At 39.4% G+C, this 22233-nt stretch overlaps 1 protein-coding gene across 1 annotated transcript in view; it reads right to left on the bottom strand.

Annotated features, from left to right (window-relative positions):
* Positions 1-7305: 7305 nt before the first annotated feature.
* The window catches only part of FANCC (FA complementation group C), a 167218-nt gene continuing 152290 nt past the window's right edge, over positions 7306-22233 (bottom strand). Inside the window, exons 12-14 of the mRNA XM_044661369.1 lie at positions 20346-20514; positions 15694-15894; positions 7306-7504 (exon numbers count right to left, since the gene is read on the bottom strand). Coding sequence (XP_044517304.1) covers positions 7346-7504; positions 15694-15894; positions 20346-20514 — 529 coding nt within the window. The 3' untranslated portion in view covers positions 7306-7345. The remainder of the gene's footprint in view (positions 7505-15693; positions 15895-20345; positions 20515-22233) is intronic.

Below are 22233 nucleotides of genomic sequence, written 5' to 3'. Positions count from 1 at the left end.
GACTGTGTGAAAGAAACATCGGTGAACATCATCAATCACATACATTACCTACAATGCCAACACAGAAGAGTGGGAGAATGTGAATGTGAATAGACTAAACAATCAAGGGCAAGATGCTCTCAATTGTCTTCTAGACAGCCATGGGCTTCCAGTGTTGGATTATATAGGAGAAACTCTGGAAGAAGAAGGAGATGGCAGTTTTCTTCTGCCTGGCTGATTTTGCCAGTTTGAGCACATGTACTAAAAAGTTTCAGGGTATTTGCCACTTTCCAATGACTGATGGATAAAACACTCGCAAGATAGGAATTATCTGGAAATGTTGATAAAAGAAGATGGTGGGACTTCTGGCCAAAACATCTGATTGAAAGCCTCAGGCAAAAACGGGTCACCAGCAAAAAAAAGTCCTTTTCAGAAAAGAGAATGTCTAAATCGGTGGTTCCCAAACTTTTTTGGCCTACCGCCCCCTTTCCAGAAAAAAATATTACTTAGCCCCCTGGAAATTAATTTTTAAAAAATTTTAATAGCAATTAATAAGAAAGATAAATGCACCTGTGGCCATCACTGTCTCTCTGGATTGCTGCAGCACCCACCAGGGGGCAGTGGTGCCCACGTTGGGAATCACTGGTCTAAATGGATTATCCCAGACAGAATACCAGAGAGACACAATGTTGTGGGCTTGTAAGTCTTGATGATGGCACTGGAAGCAGCCTTTGCTCTTTGACAATAATAATGGAGGCACAGAGATCCCCGAGATCTAGATATGCACAAGTAAAGATACAGAAAAATGAGTTCAAGTTCCCTCTCATTTACTAGTAAAGCAAATTTAGTAAATTTACTAGGTCACTGACAAGGAACAAAAATGGCTATTGTAGAGTTTTATCTTAGCAGAGGTTAAAGGAAATGCAGTTGATACTCCACTACATCTAATAAAAGATAAAGCTTTAAAAATAAATATCATTATCATCAATTCAGTCATATTTGATTCTTCATGAGACCATTTGGGGTCTTCTTGGCAAAGATACTAGAGAGGTTTGCCATTTCATTCTCTAGCTTATTTGAGAGATGAGGGAACTGAAGCAAACAGGGTCAAGAGACATGCCCAGGGTCATACAGCTAATAAGTGTCTGAGGCCACGTTCAAACTGGGGTCTTCCTAATTCTAGGTCTATTTACTGTGCCACCTCACTGCCCAATAAAGTTAGTCAAAGAGGGGATGAATAGGGCACCTTCTCACCCAATAATTTTCATAGGACTGAACACCTTTATTATCACCTGGGTTGTGACCAGATTCTGCCCGAGGATAAGCTACAGAGACTATTTTCATAGCAGCATAACATAAAGGGCAATATTTGAGGTTTTAACTATTCTCTGGTTTTTGTTGAGGGGTACAGAAGGGATCTTGAGCATGCTGTGGCTTGTTTTCCCAAACATTTTTTGCTGTCCTTCTGCCCCTAACTTTTCTAGGCTGAGTCACTTGGACACTATCCAGCCACATTAAAAAAGCTGATTGAGGAGGGTTGTTGTTGTTGTTGTTGTTGTTGTTGTTGTTTTTTAATTTGATAGAGGAAGGCAAAAGTTGAATTTATCAGATAAGCATCGTTGGGCAGCAACCACACAACCCATCAAACAGTAACATCCTGACAGCAACAATAACTACCAAGCTACTGAGATTTCTTTCTCTCAAATTCATAAGTCTCTTCTTGCCTTTGAGGCAGAAGGGAGAGGAAAGTGAGCAGAATTTTGAGAATCATTTCTGAAGGAAAGGCAATTGAGTTCCATTTCCAGTTAAAATACTGGCAGCTCCAACAAGTGCTATTTCGATTAGATTCAGCAGCGAGGCAGTCTGGTACAGCAGACAGGATTTGGAGTTAGGAAGACCTGGGTGGAAATCCCAGCTCTGCCACGTACTGACGGTGGGCAAGTCCTTCTGGGGCTCATCAGTCAATAAAATCCTCATCTATAAAATGAGGTTTGGATTTGATATCCTCTAAAATGGCCTCTTATTCTGTGAGCCTCACGTGGACTCTTTACACCTCAAACTCCTCTAAAGTCTTTTTAACCTTCAAAAGTTGAAGCGTTGTGAGATTTTCCTTTTGGTTTAAAAAATAAGTTGGAATTACTAAAACTGATTGGGTAGACAGGATGGTACCTGAGATTTCCATGTAAAAAGATAAATGCTAATTTAAGGGAGAAAAATCAATTGTTTGGGTTAGTCGAAAAAAGCTTAGATTTGGCAATAAAGTGTAACAAGTTGAGGAGAGAATTTTAAGAAATCTAGATTTTTCTTCCCATGAGGACATACAGAGCAGGTTGCTAGACAGAGAAGGGAAAGGGATAGTGATCGCTAAATCACTATCTCAGGTGGAGGATGAACCCATAAATCTCCATAAGTTTCAAATTTATATTTAGGAAAATTTGAGTCATGGCTCTGTAATCTTTTCCACTGTGGAGAAAAAACTCCTGCAGCCATGTAAGCATGGATCCCCACCCACCCTCCGTCTTTTGAGATACCTAGATTTAATTGCAGCCAGAAACATTTTTGAGAAAAACTTGATTTCTAAAGCTAGTAATCAGACAAGCAGTGTGAATGAGCAATAAAAATACCAGAGATTTATAACGACAATGCTGACTAAAGTTCAAGGAATGTGAGTGCAGATGTCTCCTTTTAAAGTTACAGATGGCACTTAGGGCCTAGTTTCCTTTAAAGTATCTCTTCACAGTAACCCTATTTTGGAACAGGCAAGCGAGACGTTTTCCTTTAGGGGCCAACAAAAATGAGTCTAAAAAGCAACTTCTCTCGTCTTCTTGCCCCCTCCTGTTTTAGGTTCTGAGGTCCTTATTGGGTATTAGTTATGGTCCAAAAGAATGTCACATTTGACTGCCCATTTTTTGAGCGAGGCTCTTTCAGAGGCAGAATCTTTTCTGTGCAGGAGGCAGGGGCCCACAATGAATGGAAATCTCCTTCTTGTTTAAACCAGTCCTTGAATCTAAAAGTCAAATACAACAGGAACCACTGGCACAGCAGTATCAGGGCCAAGGAAAATAGTCACATAAATTTTGGTTAGAGGGATGGATTGTACGTTATACAATCCAAAATAATATGATCTTTGACCCAAGGCAGAAGTAGAATTGTGGAACAGCACTTTATAAACGATGCTTTATCATGCCTATTTACTTTTATCTCATTATAGTTTTGGAAGTAGTCGGGAATAGTGTAGAGACCTGGCACTGACTCCTAGCTGTGACCTGGACAAGTCACTTTATCCTGTCGGTAATTTAGCCACCTCTTTAGAGGCAGAGAAGATGCTGACCTGAGCTGATGCAGAGAGTTTTCCTAACCATACCAATGAAATTATAGCTCTAGTCTCTATCCCTAATTCTATCTTTTTTTTGTTGTTGTTTTAACCCTTAACTTCTGTGTATTGGCTCCTAGGTGGAAGAGTGGTAAGGGTGGGCAATGGGGGTCAAGTGACTTGCCCAGGGTCACACAGCTGGGAAGTGTCTGAGGCCGGATTTGAACCTAGGACCTCCTGTCTCTAGGCCTGACTCTCAATCCACTGAGCTATCCAGCTGCCCCCCTAATTCTATCTTTCTGATCTTTGTGTGCCTCAAAGTTCAGTGATTAATGCCATTAGTAACTTTTTTTTAAAATTCATAAACACTAAAATACTGTCAGAGGAAAAGTTTCATTAAGAGAACCAGCTAGGGAGGCTGGGGTAAAGCTACTAAAACTGTTTTCTTTTCCTTGGAAGGCAAAATAATTTTAGATTCCTGATTCCATGAGGAAGAACATTCCTCACATTTGTTCCCACTGGACAAATTCTTCAGGGTTTTTCCTCCCCCTCTGGGTAACACGGGGACAGCACAGTCTCTTCTGTTTGATTTTTCCTTCTGTCTCAAATGTAATAAGCAGGGCCTTCTTCAACAGAAAATGAAACTTATCACTCCCTACAACAGAAAGATCTTCTTTTCTCAGAAAATGGGGCCCAGAAACACAGAGCTGCTAATAAACAACAAGGCAGTATAGTCAGCCGATGGGACACAGGTCAGGGCAAGGTGGTTTTGGTAGAAACTGATGACTGCCATGTCCACTTTACCATCTGCTTGAAGGAATGCTTCCCTGGCTTGCAAAGAGGCCCCTGGTGCCCTCCATCAGGAAGCAGATTGATTATTCTGAAAGCCCATAGAAGATGTTTGGCTGCAGTAAAATGAGACTCGGTCCAGCCTAGGTTTGCTGAGCTTAGTAGGCAGCCGCTGTGACGCTCAGGTAGAGAGAGCAGGCAATCCACCATTTATCACGACTCTCCAGAGAAATGTGTGGAGGTCTGAGAGTGGGAGAAAGAAAACATGAGGTTGTGAACTAACATCAGAATAAGATGGCGATATGGGCTGAGTTTGGTAAAAGATTTCTTCTTAACATCTTTCTAAAAGGAAAAAAAGTACTAATGAATGACATGTTAAATTTTAACTAAGTGGTGAAGTCAGGTTGGTTTTTTGTTTTGTTTGTTTTTTAATGCTTTTAATCTCCTACAAAAAAGAACACCAGATTCTAGTCCACCAGGAGACCTAGATCCTATTCCTGGCTCTGCTACTGTCTACCAGCAGACTGTGTCTACTTACTATAAAATGAAATATTTGGAATCTAATACTTTATTATATAACATATAATGTACATAATATATATTATTATATTAATACCTCTAAGGTATTCTGGCCATGCTCTGAATTGGAATTAAACCAACTGATGGTGTTCATATTCCTTAGGACTAGTATTTCTTTATCTGAAACCACTGACCTACTCTGTAACTGGTCCCTTCATTGATTTCTATGAATTTCCTTCCCTCAGACTTAGCAGCATTATTTTTTAATTAAAACATTTTTTCAATGATTAAAAAATCTATTTTTTCCCATCCACCTCTCCCCAACTTCACTGGGGAGCAAAGAAAAAGGAAACTTTTGCCAAACCATGCAGTCAGTCAAGCAAATAAAAAATCACAATACCAAGGTAAGTCACGTCTCATCATTCCTCTGAAATCATGGTTGGACGTAGCATTGTTTGTCTTCACCGTGTTGTTACTGTATAAATTGCTGTTCTGGCTTTTTTCATTTTACTCTGTATCAAGTTGAGTCTTCATAGACTTCTCTGAAATAATCCCTTTTGTCATGTCTTATGGTGAGTTGGTCAAAAAAATTTATTATGAGTCAAGACACTTATGTACTAGATACAAAAAAAAGAAAGACAGTCCTTGTCCTCAAAGAGCTTGCAATTTAATGAATTAGATTAGAATAAAATCTTGTGGCACAATAATACTCCATTATATGATTCCTAATAAATTCAGCCCTCCCTAATTAACAGGTACTCTCTTAGTTTAAGTTCTTTGCCACCACAAAAACAGTTGCTACAAACATTTTTGCATGTTGGTCAATGAGCACTGATTTATAAAGTGCTTCGATGGGCCAGGCACTAAGCATTCCAAGAACGGCAAAAGATAGACTTTGCCCTTGAGCAGTTCACAGTCTAAAAGGGGAAATGACATACAAATAACTGTGTACAAATAATATATGCAGGACAAACAAGTAATCAAAAAAGGGAAGGCACTGGAATTTGGAGAAATTGAGAAATTTCCTTCAGAATGGGGGGGATTTGCTGGGACTTTACTTCTTGCCCCAGTCAGCTACCCCTAGCCATTGTGCATCTTTCCTTAATAGAACATAAGCTCATGGAGGGCAGGGACTGTGATTCTAGTGACTATAATTTTAGCTACACTCTTTTTTTTTTTGGTTTTAAAAAGCCCTTTAATTTTATGTAATCAAAACTGTCTATTTTCTTCTGAGATCTTACCCATCCCTTGTTCGGTTATGAACTGTACCCACATCCACAGGCCTGAAAGGGAATTTCTTCCCTGACCTTGATTTAGGTCTGATTTAGCTCTTGGGAGCCTCCTGCAGAAGGCTGGGGTGTGCATGGTTTCTGCCAGATTCCTCAGTAATTTTTATCCAATGGGGAGTAGCTGAAATATTTGCATTTATGAAATACAAGTCTATTTGTCTCATTTGCTTTTGTAAGTGATGTATTTAATTTGTCCCACTGACCAGCCTATTTTTACCAAATGATGATTGCTTTGTAAGATCTTTTGGTATCTGGTTGGCTTGATGCTGAGGCTCCTTTTTCACTTATTTTTTCTCATTTCCTTTGAGATGCTTTTCAGGATGAATTTCATTGTTGTTTTTTCTAGTTCTATATAGTAATCCTTTGATTTTTGCAGTACAGCAATAACTGCTCCTAGAGGATAATCTTTGGGCTATGTTGATGCAGTCTCTTTGCTAGTATTTTATCAAGTTTTCACATGAGCTCGTTGCCTCTGTGGGCATCCCGACACTGAGTATAGACCCGCCACCTTTATGGATTGACTGACTATGTGTGGGGATGCTGCTCTCTCTGTTCTGGATCTCCCCGACATAGCTACCAGGACTATATGTGAATCCTGGAAGGAACGGGCCAAGAGCTCTTCCTTTTCCTATTTTTTTCAAAGTATTATTCTTTTAATGTCTGATGGCCATGTCTGGGAGTTTCTCTTCATGCTGTCCCCTTTCTCAGCTCTCCTCAGGGGGTTTGCTGCATTACTCTCTTGAGGCTCTCCCACCCCCTGAACTGGCCTCTTTCAGCTTTTCTCCTAAATATTCTTTCCTTTCTCTGGAATCTTTTTTCTTGGTAACTTCCACAGTCCTACCTGTGGCCTCAGAGCAGATGACTTTCACCTTGCTGACTCCCTACCTCACATGTGTTCTCTCTCTCTCCGCCACACACCTCCCACCACCAACTCTTTGCTCTCCTTCAACCACATGGCAACTCGATTGCAATTTCTCCTTCTGTCATCTCTCCTTCCATAGGAAGCTTGGTCCTGCCAAGCTGACTGGAACTCAGCTTTTTGGGCTCAGTGGACTCCCTGGCATTGTGTGTTCTAGCCAGCCTGGCCTTCTCTTTGTCCCTCGGACTCTGTCCTGGGCCATGTTTCTCCACTGTACCTAGCTTGCTCCTCCTTTAAGCCAGGATTCACACCTCCTACAGGAAGCCTTCCCTGATCTCTAACTTCTGGTGTCCTCCCTCCCAAACTACTTTGTGCAGATTTGTATTTATTCCCTTTATGGCTATGTTACATATTTATTAATCTACATACTTGTTGTCTCCCCCAGGTAGAGTCTCAGCTCCCTAGCCTGGCACACATTAGTGACTGATTCTCTAGTCTCATAACCAGGAGTTGTGATGCTTAACTAATTTTACTATTACTACAAACATGGAGGCAACTCTTTCATACAAAAAAATGATGGCAACAGTAATAAAATGATCACAATACATTTTTTGTTCTGTAACACTGTAGTTCTTGAAGGAGGTCTCTTGCCAGTTTTCCTGTCCTGGGGGTTTCCATGCCAAGACGATTCCATCTGTATTTAGCACGGGCAATGAGATTCAAAAATTCATTGATTATTTCATCAGTTTGAATGATCTGAAATAGAAGCAAAACAGAAAGCCAAATTTAAAAATTTCCTAGACAAACTAGCTATCTTTTAACTAGTTACAGCATTCGTTTCTATCTCTAAAAAATAGCAATATGGCAAAAGATCTTGTTCCCGTATTTGTTTTTTAAATGAAGACTCTCCCAGGAATATTACAAAATTAGCAAAGTCATTTTCTAATGATCACCCTCTCCCATGGAAAGCTATAGCTTTGAAATGTGTTGGACTCTAAATAGGCTACATACAAATTAGAGAAAAATATTTAATGGGATTTCTGTGGTAAACTTTTGGATTATCTGCTATAGCAAAGCCAGATGAATGTGTTGTCACCTTGCTTAAAGTTCAAGCATAGATGAGAAGGGAAAAATATTGAAAGTAGAAGGAAAAATTCTGCCTATTTCCATGCAAACCTTAAATATGATATTTTTAGGCTAATGACTCACCTGTGGTCATGTCTTAGGACATGTCCAAGATTTCTAACACGCTAACCATCTGGGAAACAAGAAACAGAGAAATGTTTATTCTATATAATAGAGCCCAGAGGACTAACTAGTTCTGTTTGTGCCTGAAAGCATTTTCCTATGTCAATTAGTGGGAGGAAAAAAACACAAAAAACAAAGAAAATCTAAATTCAGCTGTGGGGGAAGATTAATGGGAGTACATGCTTTCCAGACACAGAAATAAAATAGGAAGTCCTAGATTTGAAAAAGACTGGTTTCTGTATGTGATGTTTTGTACAATTAAATTCTCAATCATAGAAACCTGGGACAGTAACAGCCCTATCACAACTCTGGGTCTCAGGGCTGCTCCTTCCTCTGGCCCTTCAACAACCAGGGTCAGAAGCAGAAAGGGTGTGGATGGTGGGAAAGAACATAGCGGCCACTGCAAGCAACACCTCTGCTGGGAAAAGTTTGGTGCCTGTTAGCAGGGGAGGATAGGAAGTAAAAGTCTGACATTTACGTGTGAATTCATGTGAAAAAGCACAGAACATTGAAAATAACACCAGGATCTAAAGTCAGAGGACTTGAGTTCAAATCCCATCTCTGCCACCTATGAGATCATAGGCTAGCTGCTTAGCTTCTCTCAGATTCAGTTTCATCTTTTAAATGAGAGCCGGCCTTGATGACCTTTTATGTCCCTGCGAGCTCTACCTGTGATCTTTTCAGCTCTAAATATGAGATTTTATCCTTAAATGCAAAGTTTCATTAGAAGAGAGCAGATAGCTTAATAGCTGCAACAAATGAAAAATTCCTACTGAACCTGGAACTTCATAGTCTTCTTATATGCATGCTCATGTGACAATGTTATTAGACATCATCGGTATACATCCCTGTAGCCTCATCTCATGGCACTGTTCTCACAACACATTCTCCAACCTCTAGAAGTTTATGTTCCCAAATGGAGCTTACTGTTCTTGTCAGTCTGACTGCAAGGGAACAGAGGGGGGTTGGACTTTAAACTAGTCTTGTCTCTTAGAGCATAGGTCCTAGTTAAGTATAGTACTAAGCTCCAGAGAATTCCTATCAATCTCCTAGGCAAGGTATCCCAAGAAAACTAAAGATAGAAAGAAATGTCCTACATATTCATTGCTCAACTTTTTATGGTAATAAGGAACTAGAAAATAAGCAGATACCCATTGTTTGGAGAATGGCTGAATAAATTGAGATACATGAATAGAATATACTGTAGCATAAAAAATGATGAATATGAAGGGCCAAAAAAATAGGAAGATTTATATGAATTAATATAGAATGAAGAAGAATTAAGAAAACATCGATAATAGCCCCTTTGGTAGTGGCAAAGAATTGGGAACTCAGAGAGGTGTCTATCATTTGAGGAATGATTGAAAAAAATTATGGTATATGAATATGATGAAATCCTTTATGCTATAAGAAATGATGAAAGGGATGAATTCAGAAAAAACTGGTAAGACTTATAGGAATTGATGCAAAGTAAAGAGAGTCAGGAGAAAAATGTTTTCTACCTCCAGATAGGAAATTGATGGACTCAGAGTGCAGTATATTTTTCCTTTCCTTATTTTTCTTTCCTTTAAAAAAAAAAAGGCTAATGGGGAAATACATTTTGCATGACTTCATATGTATAAAGAGTATCATGTTTCTTTATTTTTTCAAGAATGGGATGAAGAAGGGGTTGAGAATTTGGAACTGAAAATAAAATCTCATCAGCTTCTATGGATTCAATTATAATCTATATACTAGCAATTTTCATATCTACTTATCTAGCCCTAGCCTTTTTAAAAATACTTTATTTTCCCAATTACATGTAATAACAATTTTCAACATATATTTTCCAAAAGCATAAGATCTAAATTGTATCCCTCCCCCCTTCTGGAGATGGTAAGCAATTTAATCTGGTTTATATGTGTATGATCGTGTAAAACATATTTCCATATTGGTCATTTCTGTGAGAGAATATTTATATAAAACCAAAACCACAAAATAAAGTTTAAAAAATGCTTTGATCTGCATTCTGACACTAATGGTTCTTTCTGTGGCAGTGGATAGGGTTGCTGATAATGCTAAGTCTTTCATAGTTGTTCATCATACAATATTGCAGTTACTATGTACAATGTTCTCCTGGGTCTGCTTATTTCACTCTGCATCAGTTCATGGAGGTCTTTCTAGCTCTTTCCAGCTATTCCCCAGTGGATGGGCATCCCTCCAATTTCTAATTCTTTGCCAACACAACAAGAGCAGCTTAAATATTTTTGTACAAGTAGGTCTGCCCCCTACCCTTTTTAAAATCTTATGTATCATTTTACAGCTTTTATAGCACTAACCTTTCTGCTAACCTCAGTTTTGCATATTCAATTACTAATTCAATATCCCAAACTAGATTATCACATAGACATCGTAAACTCAATGTAGCTAAAACAGCTGCCAAGCTCCAGGGGCTCCCTCTTACTTCCAGAATCAAATATAAGATGCTATTTGGCACTCAAAGCCCTATATAGCCTGGCCTCTTCCTGCCTTCCTAGTCGTTTTATACCTCACCCCTCCCATATTCCCTATAATCTAATGACACTGGCTTCTTTGATATTCCTTGAAAAATACACTCCATCTCCTAATTCCAGGCATTTTCACTGGGTGTCCCATATGCCTGGAATATTCTCTCTTCTCAATTCCATTCCAGGCTTCCCTCAAATCCCAGCTAAAATGACCTCTTCCAGGAAGCCTTTCCTGATTGCCCTTAATTCTAGTGCCTTCCTTCTGTTGATTATTTCCTATTTATCCTGCAGATAGCTTCTTGGTACCTAGTTGTTTGCACGTTCACTGCCCCATTAGACCCATAAGATCCTTAAAAGCAGAAACTCTCTTGTGCCTTTCCTTTTATCTCCAGCATCTGGCAGAAAGCAGAAATAACAGAACACAAAGAAAGAAGGACCAACTTGAAGGCTGTGGCAAAGGAGACAGAGAGCCAAGGGAGGCAGGGGTGGGGGGAGAAGTTGTGAGAGGAGAGAAAGAAAAGTGAGAGATATGAAGTTTTAGGTGGAAAAGAGAAGGGAGCTATGAGGGGCAAAATTAAGATGAACTAAAAAAGACTAAGGCAAGGATAAAATAACCCTGGATTGACTGAACTAGTAAGATTATATGAAAGAGGCTGAGAGAGCTGGCAGTTTGTACAGAAGAGAGAAAAAAATAAGGCAAGTTGTTTAGGGTTTACGGAATTCTAAAATGTGGTAAAGGTTGTACAGAGTATACAAAAGGACCTATGAAGAGGCCATTATTTACCTACAAAATCGGAATATTCTGCAGACATATAATTGGTCCCTGCTCTAATGGAAGGCTCAAATGGTTGACTATTCAGGGTTCTAACTGAGGAAGGAACTGAATTAGGACAAAATAGAGAGATCCAAAATCACCTTCTGGCTGTTTTACAAGAAGGTATTTCATCTCTTGCTGGCTGCTCTTATAACACAAATCATGTCCCTTGTGTCCAATGTGTACAATACTTCCCTTCCATACTCTCCAAGATTGCACCTTCAATTAAATCCAGAAGTTAGGGCTGGAATGGACAGGAGTAGCACTCAGTCTTGTCAGAATGGCCCTAGATTCACATTTAAATCATAATAAAAGAGCTCTAACACGAAGCCCTTGCTTCGCCTGTCTTAGAACCCTCTCTGTAGACTGATACAGCTGGTAACCACCTGCTCCTTGGGATGAGCAGCCACAGCTCAGACAGCTGTCAAGGGCAGCTCCCAGAAAGGAAGAGCCAATGATCCTATAGAATGCCACAAGAAAACCTCGTCACAGGGACTTCGGAGATGGTTACCTAGAAAGTCCTTTGCCAATTATATTTAGTTGCATCACTCAGGGGCTTCTGAATGCCAGTTTAACCACTGTTGCAAAGCCCTCTAATTTCAAATACTGATAACAATAAAGTTGGTTTTCAAAACATCTGTATGGATGGTATCCAGAAGGCACGTTCTACTACGATGAGCAACAAGATGTCCAGATGGTACCCAGCTGTTAAGGATGCATATTTGTTTTTAGTTTCAGAAGCCAAGGCATGAAGAGAAATATCAGCTTTTTATCACTTAATGAACTTCTTGACTATCTTCAGTGAATATATTCTTTACAACTGACTTGATTTATTAAATTTAATGAGGATACACTGGGATTTTCCATTGAGTTACTGATTTCCATCAGTCTCAGGGTTAGCTTAGCAGCATTAATTTATAGCTAGAGCTGAATTCTCTTCTGTGGGAATGAGCTGCTCATTGAAAGTAGCAAACTTCAGAATATAATTAAAGTGTAGGACTCCCCTTTTACAATAATTTCTGACAAGAAGGCTGAATTTTGCTATGGACACTTCAAGAAAGTGGATCCCCTCCCCATCACACTTCCCTACCCCCACAATAGAAATAACTAAAGCAGAGTTTCTATGTATTTTTCCTATCTGGTTTTCTGTTTCTTTATCCCACATTGAGTGTGTCACCCCAGCAGTAGTACATGGTCAGTGGAATACTGCCCAATCTGGGGACTAATAAAACTCCCATGTTATCCCTGACCCTCAAGAAAACTGAGGTCAAATTGTGGGCCTGTTCTCCCATTCCCATGGGTGGCAGGGATTAGCAGTACAGTAGAGGATGTGTGTTTCCCTGGAGGAATGAAAGGGGCAAAGAGAGCAGAAAGGAGGAAATGCCTTGTGCTGATATTTTCTACATAAGCAACAAGGCCCGCAGGCGAGTTCTTGCAAGGCTAGTGTTGCTTCTAACAGATGCCGACAGGCGTGGAAATGGAAGTCAGAAGAGCAAACAATGAAAATGCTGACAAAGCCTTCTAATATGCTTCATTGTTGATTTACTAAAAAAATGATCTGAATGGATTTTGTTTATGAGAAAAGGGAAAAAAGAAATGAAAAGCAGCAGCTATTCATTTGCCACTAAATGCCTGTGTTCCTAAGAAGCAACATGGATCACTGAAAGGAAGGCCTCCCCCTGCCACCTCATGAAGTTCTGGGATACCCAATTTTTAATGGTACTTTATGTAATTTAAATTATGGTGGGGATGTGGGAATATCTCTGAAGAAGGCTAGAAAGATATACTCTGCCTTCTAATTAATTAGAGATTATAAATATGGGCTTGGATTGGGGGGTTGTGAAGGAGCTCTTGGTAATGAAGATTCCCTACCTGGAATGTTGCAAAAGCTGGCAGGGGAACCACTCCACCATGGGAAATGTGCTAAATTACCTATGAGCTCACTCAGACATAGCTAAGACCAACCAGATCTAGGGTTCCTGCTGCCCAACATGCTGGAAATCGGAGCTCCTGCTTCTCACCTCTTAAGGCCAAGGAAAAATGAGGTGGGCTGCCTGGGAGGAGTGTAGAGGACCCACCCCTCTGGCCCAAGGTTCAGATCAATTCCTTCCTCCCTCACAGTTTCCTTCAGCTGTCCCATGTCCTCTCAGCTTTTTCCTTTGGCCACATACTACTTTTATTATTGTACTGAACATATTTTTTCTTACATGAATGTTTTTCACATGGTAAATTTTAAAATTGCTTATGAGTACTTAATAATTTATCTAATTTAAAACCAATGAACTAAAAAAAATGGAGAAACTACAATCTATTAGATGCTACATACCAAAACGACCCTGTTTAAATTCATTCTGAAGCCTAAACTTAAGATGTCTTTATCACTGTACCTCTAACACCTCATATATAGCAATACTTAAAATAAATTCTTGTTAAATTGAAATCATCAAACCACAGTATTAGAAAGGCTATGGGTATAGAATTTCATACCCTTGTAAATGAATAGAAAATGTCATGTTTTCTCCTACCTTCAAGAAAGGTTATATTTAAACAAAAATGAAACCCTCCCTCTCCTCAAGGAAGTTACATTTCATTTTATATGTACAACAGGAATCATACACATGAATGAATGAATAAATAAACAACTAAATACAAAGTAATTATCTTGCATATATGAGTAGAGCAAGGAAAAAGAATGGGAAGAAATGGGAATGTGGCGTTGGAAGCAAGCTCAAGAAGCAGGAGTCAACCAAGGGGATCAGAAAAGGCCTCACAGAAGAGTAGCTGCCCTTGTGTGGTGAGATGAAGAGGCTCTGAAGAGGCTGATGGTTCCAGGAGGCACAGGTAAGGAGGTGGCTGACAGGATGTCAAGTAAAGGGAACATAATGCACCTCGGGTGTAGGAATGTGTAATCAGCTGGAGAGTGATGGTGAGCCCTGGAAGGGGATAAAAGAAGGCAAAAGCAAGTGGAGCTTCATGAAGATGGCCACATCTGTACTTTTGGAATATATTTGATATCTATACAGAGGATGGAGTGGATAGAAAGGGAATGGATTCAGGAAAGCCAATTAGCAAACTACTACAATATTCAAAGTGAAAGGTGACAAGAGCCCAAATTAAGGTGGATGCAGTGTGATGGGAAGGAGAAGACTGATGAGAGAAATGGTGGTTGCCTTGACAGACAGAATATAAAGTTTTAGGAGTAAGGCTGGGCTTTGGTGGAAAGAGAATTAGTTCTATTTTTCACATATTGAGATGAGATGCACATGGGACATATAGTTGGAAATAGCCGACAGGCAATGTGGTACTAGAGCTCAAGGAGAGAGATGAGGGCTGGATACATAGAGGTGCTCAAATAGAATGACAACTGATTTGGTTCATTGCTGAAATAGCTTTAGATGACAATTGGAAACAGACATCTATCTAACAGCTAAACAAATTAGTCAACAAGAGTGACTATTCTGAAAAGAATATTGCTTTTGGCATTTCATAATTTCTCTTCTTTTTTTGAGTTTCATAACATTATAAAGCCCTCATTGGAGCATCACCCTCTATTGCCACTATTCCTCTTCCCTTAGCATCTCTAATTTTCCTCTTTCTAGTCTGTTTTTCTCCAAAACAAAGTCTATACCTCCTTAGCTAATTACTGCCCCACTGTCTTCCTACTTTCTTCCACAGCTGCCAGAAGCATGTTTAGCACTTTCTTTGGAAAGAGTGAAAGGAATATGCGTGTGAATAGAGTCCCACACCTTACACTGACACCAGGTATCTCAAGCAATTGTTATGACTTAGAGTTAGCTAGTAAGATATTTGGGAGCTACCTGGTTTTTTATATATTTTTGAGCTCTGACCTAAAAGAGTCTTCCAGCTTTTAATTATTCTGGAAGCATACTCATCCTACATACAAAAAGAAATTCATAGAGTTCCAGAAACCAAATTTTAGCAGAAGCAGGGCCCTTCTAAGGATGAAGTGCTACAGAAGGAAGGAAAGCAAGTAACTTTTGCTCTTGGTTTTTCTTCAAGTCTACACACAAGCCTTCCTACAGACGCTTTAGAACTGCAACTAGAGAGAGATGACAAAGTTGCAACATAAGGAGAGAAAAAGAAAAATGCACTTCCTAAATGTTTGGGGCTCTTTGCAGTCACCCTTTAGTTATATGGTGCTGTAATCGATGTATTCCATGATTCATAAATTATTTCTGAATGGCAAGATGAATGCTTTGTAAATAAATGCCCCCTTAAAAGCTCTCTTTCTTCAAGAAGCTATTTGGATAGCAGCAGTCTTCTTCAGTTTGGTGCCACTCTTCCCAGAGGATGGACGTTTTGTTTGGTCTCTGAATCCATGGAGCTGTTCCCTGGATTGGCAAGAACCAGAAGGCAAAAAAAAGGTAAACACTTACAATGAATTCTCGGGCAATCTTATGTCCTTCAGCAGAGAAGAGCAGGAAATTTAGAAGGAGGTGCCTGGTTAATTGTTGAATATAAGGGTGTCTTGTATCTTCCTCATTGCTCTCGCCAGCCACAGCCTGCAGATCCTTCACCGAGAGGGGAGTTCTGTTGAAAAGTTTCATGATATGCCCATGTACTACTCTCACGTCTACCTGGGGGGAGCAATAACAAAGGGTAGCAGGTTAGAGAATGCAAAGACAAGCAAACTGGAAATCTGTTTCTAGGATTGGTTCAGTACTAGACAAACAAGGTTATCCGAATAGCCCCTCACTTTAAAATCAAAAGAACTAAAGTATATGGAAGAAGCAATGCATATCTGAGTTTACACACTGCTTCCCCCACACAAACCTAAATTGGTGCAATGGAAATTTCTTGACTTCTTTGGTCTTACACGTTAAGCAGTCAGGGCATTATGCCAAAATTTGACTTTTTTTAGGTAATGAAAGGGAATGAAGAAAGTCCTTTAGCAGAATGCAGCAAGATTTTTACATTGTGGGAAAAAGAACAGAGGACTCACTTCAGGATCACAACTACAAGTCAATTAAAGCCCTGTGTGATCTGACCTCCTTCTTTCCTGATCAAACACTCTGATAACAGGGCAAGTTTTCCTTTTTTTCTCTTTTTGTACTTTTCCAGCTTGTTTAGACCCTATTCAGAAGTTTTAGTTTTTACTTTGTAATAGCTAATACATGTGTTTTGAAATTAATACATACATTTTTTACAGCATAAATAGAAGACAAAAAGGGCTTCAAGAGTCAGCACAATAATGGAAAACTGTTGCAAGACTGCAAGCAGTTATTGCAAGAGGGAGAAAAATACAAATTTCATGCTTGGATATATGCTTGCCACCAAAAAAGCATATCAAGTTGTGAATGGAAAACAAGACAAGTATTTAAAGACATGATTCTGAAATGCCACAGGGATCCTGGGAGAACTATCTTCAACCCGTGTTCTAAAGAATACTTCATTCTGTGCTGAGAATTCCCATGACTGATTTTATGTAGTTTGAAAGAATCCATTTTTGTTATTGTTGTTGGAAAGACAGACCTCCCTCGATGAGGACTGTCACAAACACCAATACACTAGGGCTGCTGTCTGAAATCCTTCTGACACCACACAAAACTGTGAGAAACTATGAAACCTTCTTCCACTGACCCCAAAAGAAGCAGAGAAGATTTTGATTATTACCTCTTCTCATGTTGCTTGTATTCTCACTGTCTTTTCTCTATCATAACTTTCCTGTTGTAAATCTCCTCACTTTTGCATCCAGGGACTTTCTGGGCTCTCTAAAGTTATTTGTGGCAACTTCATAGTTTAAAACATTTGCCTTTGTTTTCTTATCCCACTTTGTTACTGACTCCTATTAAAATTTCATTTCCCTCCGGGATGGATTCCCTCTACCAGCTTCCTCACTACCATGCCTGGCAAGTTACCTGGGCACTATTCCCCACAACCCTCTGCCCTTCAATATACTGCATTGCTATAAACTGCTACTACAGGCTTTTAAATAAAATTTTTCTAGAGAAGGGAATGAATCAGTTAGGGGTGGAAATTAAAGATTCTTCTTAGATTCACAATCACCAATGAAGCTACTGTTTTAATGAAATGAGATCAGCAGGAAAAGGGAGGGAACCTTTCCACTAGGAAAGCTGGGGCAGAAGGGTAAAAATGATTTTGCAGGAAGAAATGGTGGTAGTGGTGAGGAGAGAACATGTCATAAATGTGCCAAGAATGCCAAATACCTCTAATTCTGGACCATAACTCTCTGAAGCACACCTTGACAAAGACAACACTAGAGCTTTAGGATTTACAGTTTTAAAAAGCTCATAAGATCCTTACTTTTAAGCTAAGCACTTAGATAAAAAAGAGGTGTTTCTATTACAAACTGCTAAGTAAACTTACTTGTTGCTATCATATCTTCTTTTTTTCTCCTCATTGGTAAATACACAGTTTAAAGAGATAGTAGAAAGATAATTGAATATGTAATCAGAGATCCTTAGCCTGTCTTTGCCACTTGCTACCTATGTGATCTTGGGTTTCACTTAATTTCCCTTTACATTAGCTTTATCTTCTGTAAAAAGACAGGATTGGAAGAGGAAGCCCATCAACTGAAGGAATGACTGAACAAGAATAGCACTTGAATATTTTTATACAATAAGAAATGGAAAAAGAAATGGATTTAGAAAAACCTGGGAGGATTAGTATGAGATAAAGCAAAATGAAGAGAGAACAAAAGCAACTATTAATGAGATCAATGCAATGGCTGATCATAACTCCAAAAGAATGATGACAAATGAACCAGGATTTCTACTTCCTGAAAGAGAAGAGATAGATCAGAAGTGTATAATGTAAGCATAATGTATATGCTTTCAGACATGGCCAATTTGTGGGGATTTATTTGCCAGATTATACTTATTTATTACAAAGGAGAGCTTCTGGAGGAGGGAAGGGAGAGTTACAAGTGAGAAGGAGGCTAGTCATAGTGAAGAAGAAAAAAATGGAAAAAGATAAAAAGCATCAATGAAATATTAAAAAGATACACAGAAGAGGGCAGAAGGAAGTTGAGGAGACATACACAGGCAAGTAAGGCAGTGATGGAATTACTAATATTAAACTGAATATTTCCTTTAAAAATCCGAAACGGAAAAAAGAAATTCAGTAAAAATACAATATTTTTATTCAGTTCTTGTTTATATTAGGAAATATTCATATTTGTGGATGTTTGTCAAGTTGGCAACTTTTGAAAAAGAAAAGAGGCAGTTGGATTAGATGACCTCTAAGGTCTTTCCAGCTCTAAACTTGGGATCCTGTGATTCTAGTCAGGTCTAGTGTAAAGGGTACCGCCATTCATCTGCCTTTCCTCTCTAACAAGCAGCCTGTTTTCTGTTTGAGGTCTGGATTGGCTTTTTCAATCAGTAAACAGATCCTCAGGTTAGAAACCTTTTTCAGAACTAGAAAATAAAGTAATCACATGATAGCTAACACTTTGTTTCTGAAAAGGAACTCTGCCATTTCCTGATATATCAGTAAGCACAATCCTGATTAACTGTGCTAAAGATAAGAGTTATTTTGTATCATAATGGATAACAAAAGCAATAATGCTTAGATTAAAGGTATTGATATCTCTTGCTGACAGGACTACAAAACTTAAACTGAAAATATCAATATTTTCTTCTGCTGACACTTTTTCATATTCAGATTTTAACAGAATGAAGAAACTTTTCTTGAGTGTTGGGCAAAGGATGTGCTTGCTCTGGTTTTTCTGTTGCTTGAAAAAAGGAAACACAAAGATAGATAATTGTTTGTAGGTCTTTTTTTTCCTCTGTCCTGACATATGAAAGGAGAATTTTGCCTTAGAAAAAGTGAAAATATGGCACCAATTTTATTTCTTGTTAAAAATATTGAACATTGTTTTAAGAATCACGATTGCCACGGGAAGAAGTGGTCCTAACTCAAATACATATTTGGGGATTGGCATCTGCTTGAAGACCCTTTAGCTATCAAAGTTAATATTAAGACCATCTGGGAAGGGCTCTGATTCTAAGAGCCTCAAGCCGAAGCTTTGGGACGAGGGTATTCTGTTATAAAGTAATATCAAATGAGAAGGACCACCACTGGATGAATGGAAAGTACTGCCATAATGTGACTGATGCTTTAACCTGAGAACTTGGGTTGCAGACCTTGCTCTGCCACTAAGGTTAGTCAGTGACCTTTAGTGAATCAATTTCTCTTTTTTAAGACAATGTTTACTAATTCAGGGCTAGGGCTGCCTTTGCATTCCCAGTAGAGTCTAGCACAGTCCTGGCAAATAAGAAGTTGGTTTTTTTAAACCCTTACCTCCTGTCTTAGAATCAATTCTGTGTATTGGTTCTAAGGCAGAAGAGTGGTAAGGGCTAGGCAAATGGGGGTGAAGTGACTTGCCCAGAGTCAAAGAACTAGAAGTGTGTGAGGCCAGATTTGAACCCAGGACCTCCTGGCTGAATGTGAACCTGGGTCTGGCTCTCAATTCATTGAGCTACCTATGGGGTAATTAAGATAAAGTTTTTAAAAGGCTTATAAGGACAAAAAGATTATACTTCATCTTCTTTATGTTCCTAGGTAGGTAATTTCTACTGTCTTTTAAGGAAATCTTGTTTCCTTGGGCCAATTTTATGGATAAAACAAAAGGTAGACATAGGTAGGAATCATCAGCACAATACTAAATATCACCAAAATGGCCACAGCAAGAACCTAGGCAGACCTTGGATGAAACCATGACATTCTGGTAAACACTCATCTTTTGGCAACTTCCTACAGAACATTCCCCCATCCCTCCATTAGCCCTGGTGAACCTATGGCAGGCATGTCAAAGACAGCATGCAGAGACCTCTCTGTAGGCATGTGCACAGTCCCCTGATGCCACCCCCACTTCCCTCCTCTGCTCCCCCCTCCCCTCTGCCTTACTCCCTCCCCTGGGCGGAGCACTTGGCCTCGCCCCTGGCTTTCTTCTTCCCCTGCCTGGGGTAAGCAGGGTGGGGCATGGCACATGGCACTGGTCTCTAAAGGGTTCACCATCACTGTCCTGATGGATTCTGAATACTACTAAGACAATTCTGCCACCCACCATTGTCTGAATCCTCACTTGATTTTGATCATGTGGGTTATAGTAGAAAGCCAAGAGCCACAGCAAGGCCTCGGGGGATTCAGCTCTCAGTAATTCCTCAGCAGCAATATCAGCCCATTCTCCAAAATGAATAAATAAAAACCAGTGCTCAAAGGGACTTCCACAGGATCTGGAACAGAAACAAGATAAATGGCAGCTTGTCAAATTCACTTCTTCTCCCCCCGCCCCTTAGTTCTTAAATTAACTTAATATTTGTGAAGTCCCTTATGTTCCCCCCTCACTGCAGTACTCAGGACCCTCACTCAAGGGGCGTACCCGTTTAGCTTTTGGTAAACAACTAACAGTTCCAGCTTGTTCCCAATCAAAGGCATTCAGGAGGATAGTTCTCTTCTTGGGAACTCCAGGCACAATTTCCACTAAGTATTTACCAATTTCCAATCTTCAGAGACTTCTGTGATTGATTGTACATGGACTTTGAAAAATAATTTTCTTGTAATGATGAACAGAAATGCTGTAAAATTAAATCTGTACATAGCACCTCTGGGCCATAAAACTGTTCTACCTGATGGGAACGGGCCTCACTAGAGGTACGTGTCTGTCTTTCAGCTGGCTAAACAGCTAACAAATGAGAAAGAGGCTTCACATAGAATCTATATAGAATCTAGAAAAATGGCTGCCCTGGTCACTCAGTGACAAGGGAAGATGTTCTAGAGGCACAGTTGCTATGGAAGACAGCACTGATTTTGTAGTCGGAGTAGACAGAAAAATCTGTTTTCTCTGAAATCCTTTTATGCATCCTTAGCAGAAAGATTTTTTTTCTATAACCTCACAAAGCCCATTTCAAACCTTTTCTACTTTGCTCAATATTACCATGTTCTTCTTCCTCTTAGTGTATGGCCTTATTCAATAAAGATTGAGATGGTTCAGTTTGAGCCTCCTCATCTTCTCCCCCTCTTTGCCTCAAAATCTTTCTCATTCTTCCCTCCTGTCTAAGAGGAAGTAGCTCTCCCCTTTTTTTCAAATCTAAGTGCCTTCATTTACATTCACAATCCCTCCCCTTTGGTTTCCTCCACAATCCTGCTGCATCAAGGATCTCTCTCTTTAGGCTTTCTTTTCCTCTTAATTTGTTCCTTTGTTTCTGTCTACAAAGAGGTTCCTATACACTATCATGAAGTCCTCTTGTCTTCATTGCCACAGTTCTCAAAAGAATAGCAGAAATTCATTTCTTTATTACTTTCTTAGCACACATTCATTCTTCAACTTGTACTTTGGTGTCCACCTCTACCACTATATCAAAACTTCTCTCAAAGGTTACACTTGAATATCTGACTAAACAATAAATGCAAAGGCATTTCCTGATCCTTGACATTTCTGACACATCTGCCACTGTTAAATGCCAGGCTTTCCTTTCATTCTCTTTCCTTGACTTTTATGACATAGACTCTCCTGATAATCCTTTTTTATTCTGTTCATTCCTTATTTGCCTCCTTTGCTGGTTCTTCTAGCTCCTCTTACACACTAAATGCATATCCTCTTCCTAATCCTCCCCTCTATTTCAATCTCTTGGTGATCCCTGTCTATAGTTTCAACCACCATCCCAATGAGTATGACTAGACCAAACTCTCTACCTCTAACCTTGGCCTTGTCCTTCCTTCCAAATCTGCAGTGGAAACTTTACCCTTTTCTATCTCCCTCTACCATGACCAAAACTTAATTGATCATTTCTCCTTTAAAACCTGATCCCCCTATTGATTTTCTAACTTCTAATAATACTATTATTTTCTCTCCTCTCCTTTTCTCATTCTACAGTTATTACTCACCCCAGTTTAGGCTTTCATTGCTTCTTACTTGGATTAATACAGTAACTTCCTAACTGGACTCTCTGCTT

This window comes from Gracilinanus agilis, chromosome 1 (assembly GCF_016433145.1).
Source record: "Gracilinanus agilis isolate LMUSP501 chromosome 1, AgileGrace, whole genome shotgun sequence".
In the NCBI taxonomy this organism is placed as follows: Eukaryota; Metazoa; Chordata; class Mammalia; order Didelphimorphia; family Didelphidae; genus Gracilinanus; species Gracilinanus agilis.
Note: the sequence above shows the minus strand (reverse complement) of the source record. Positions and strands in the feature narration are given on the sequence as shown.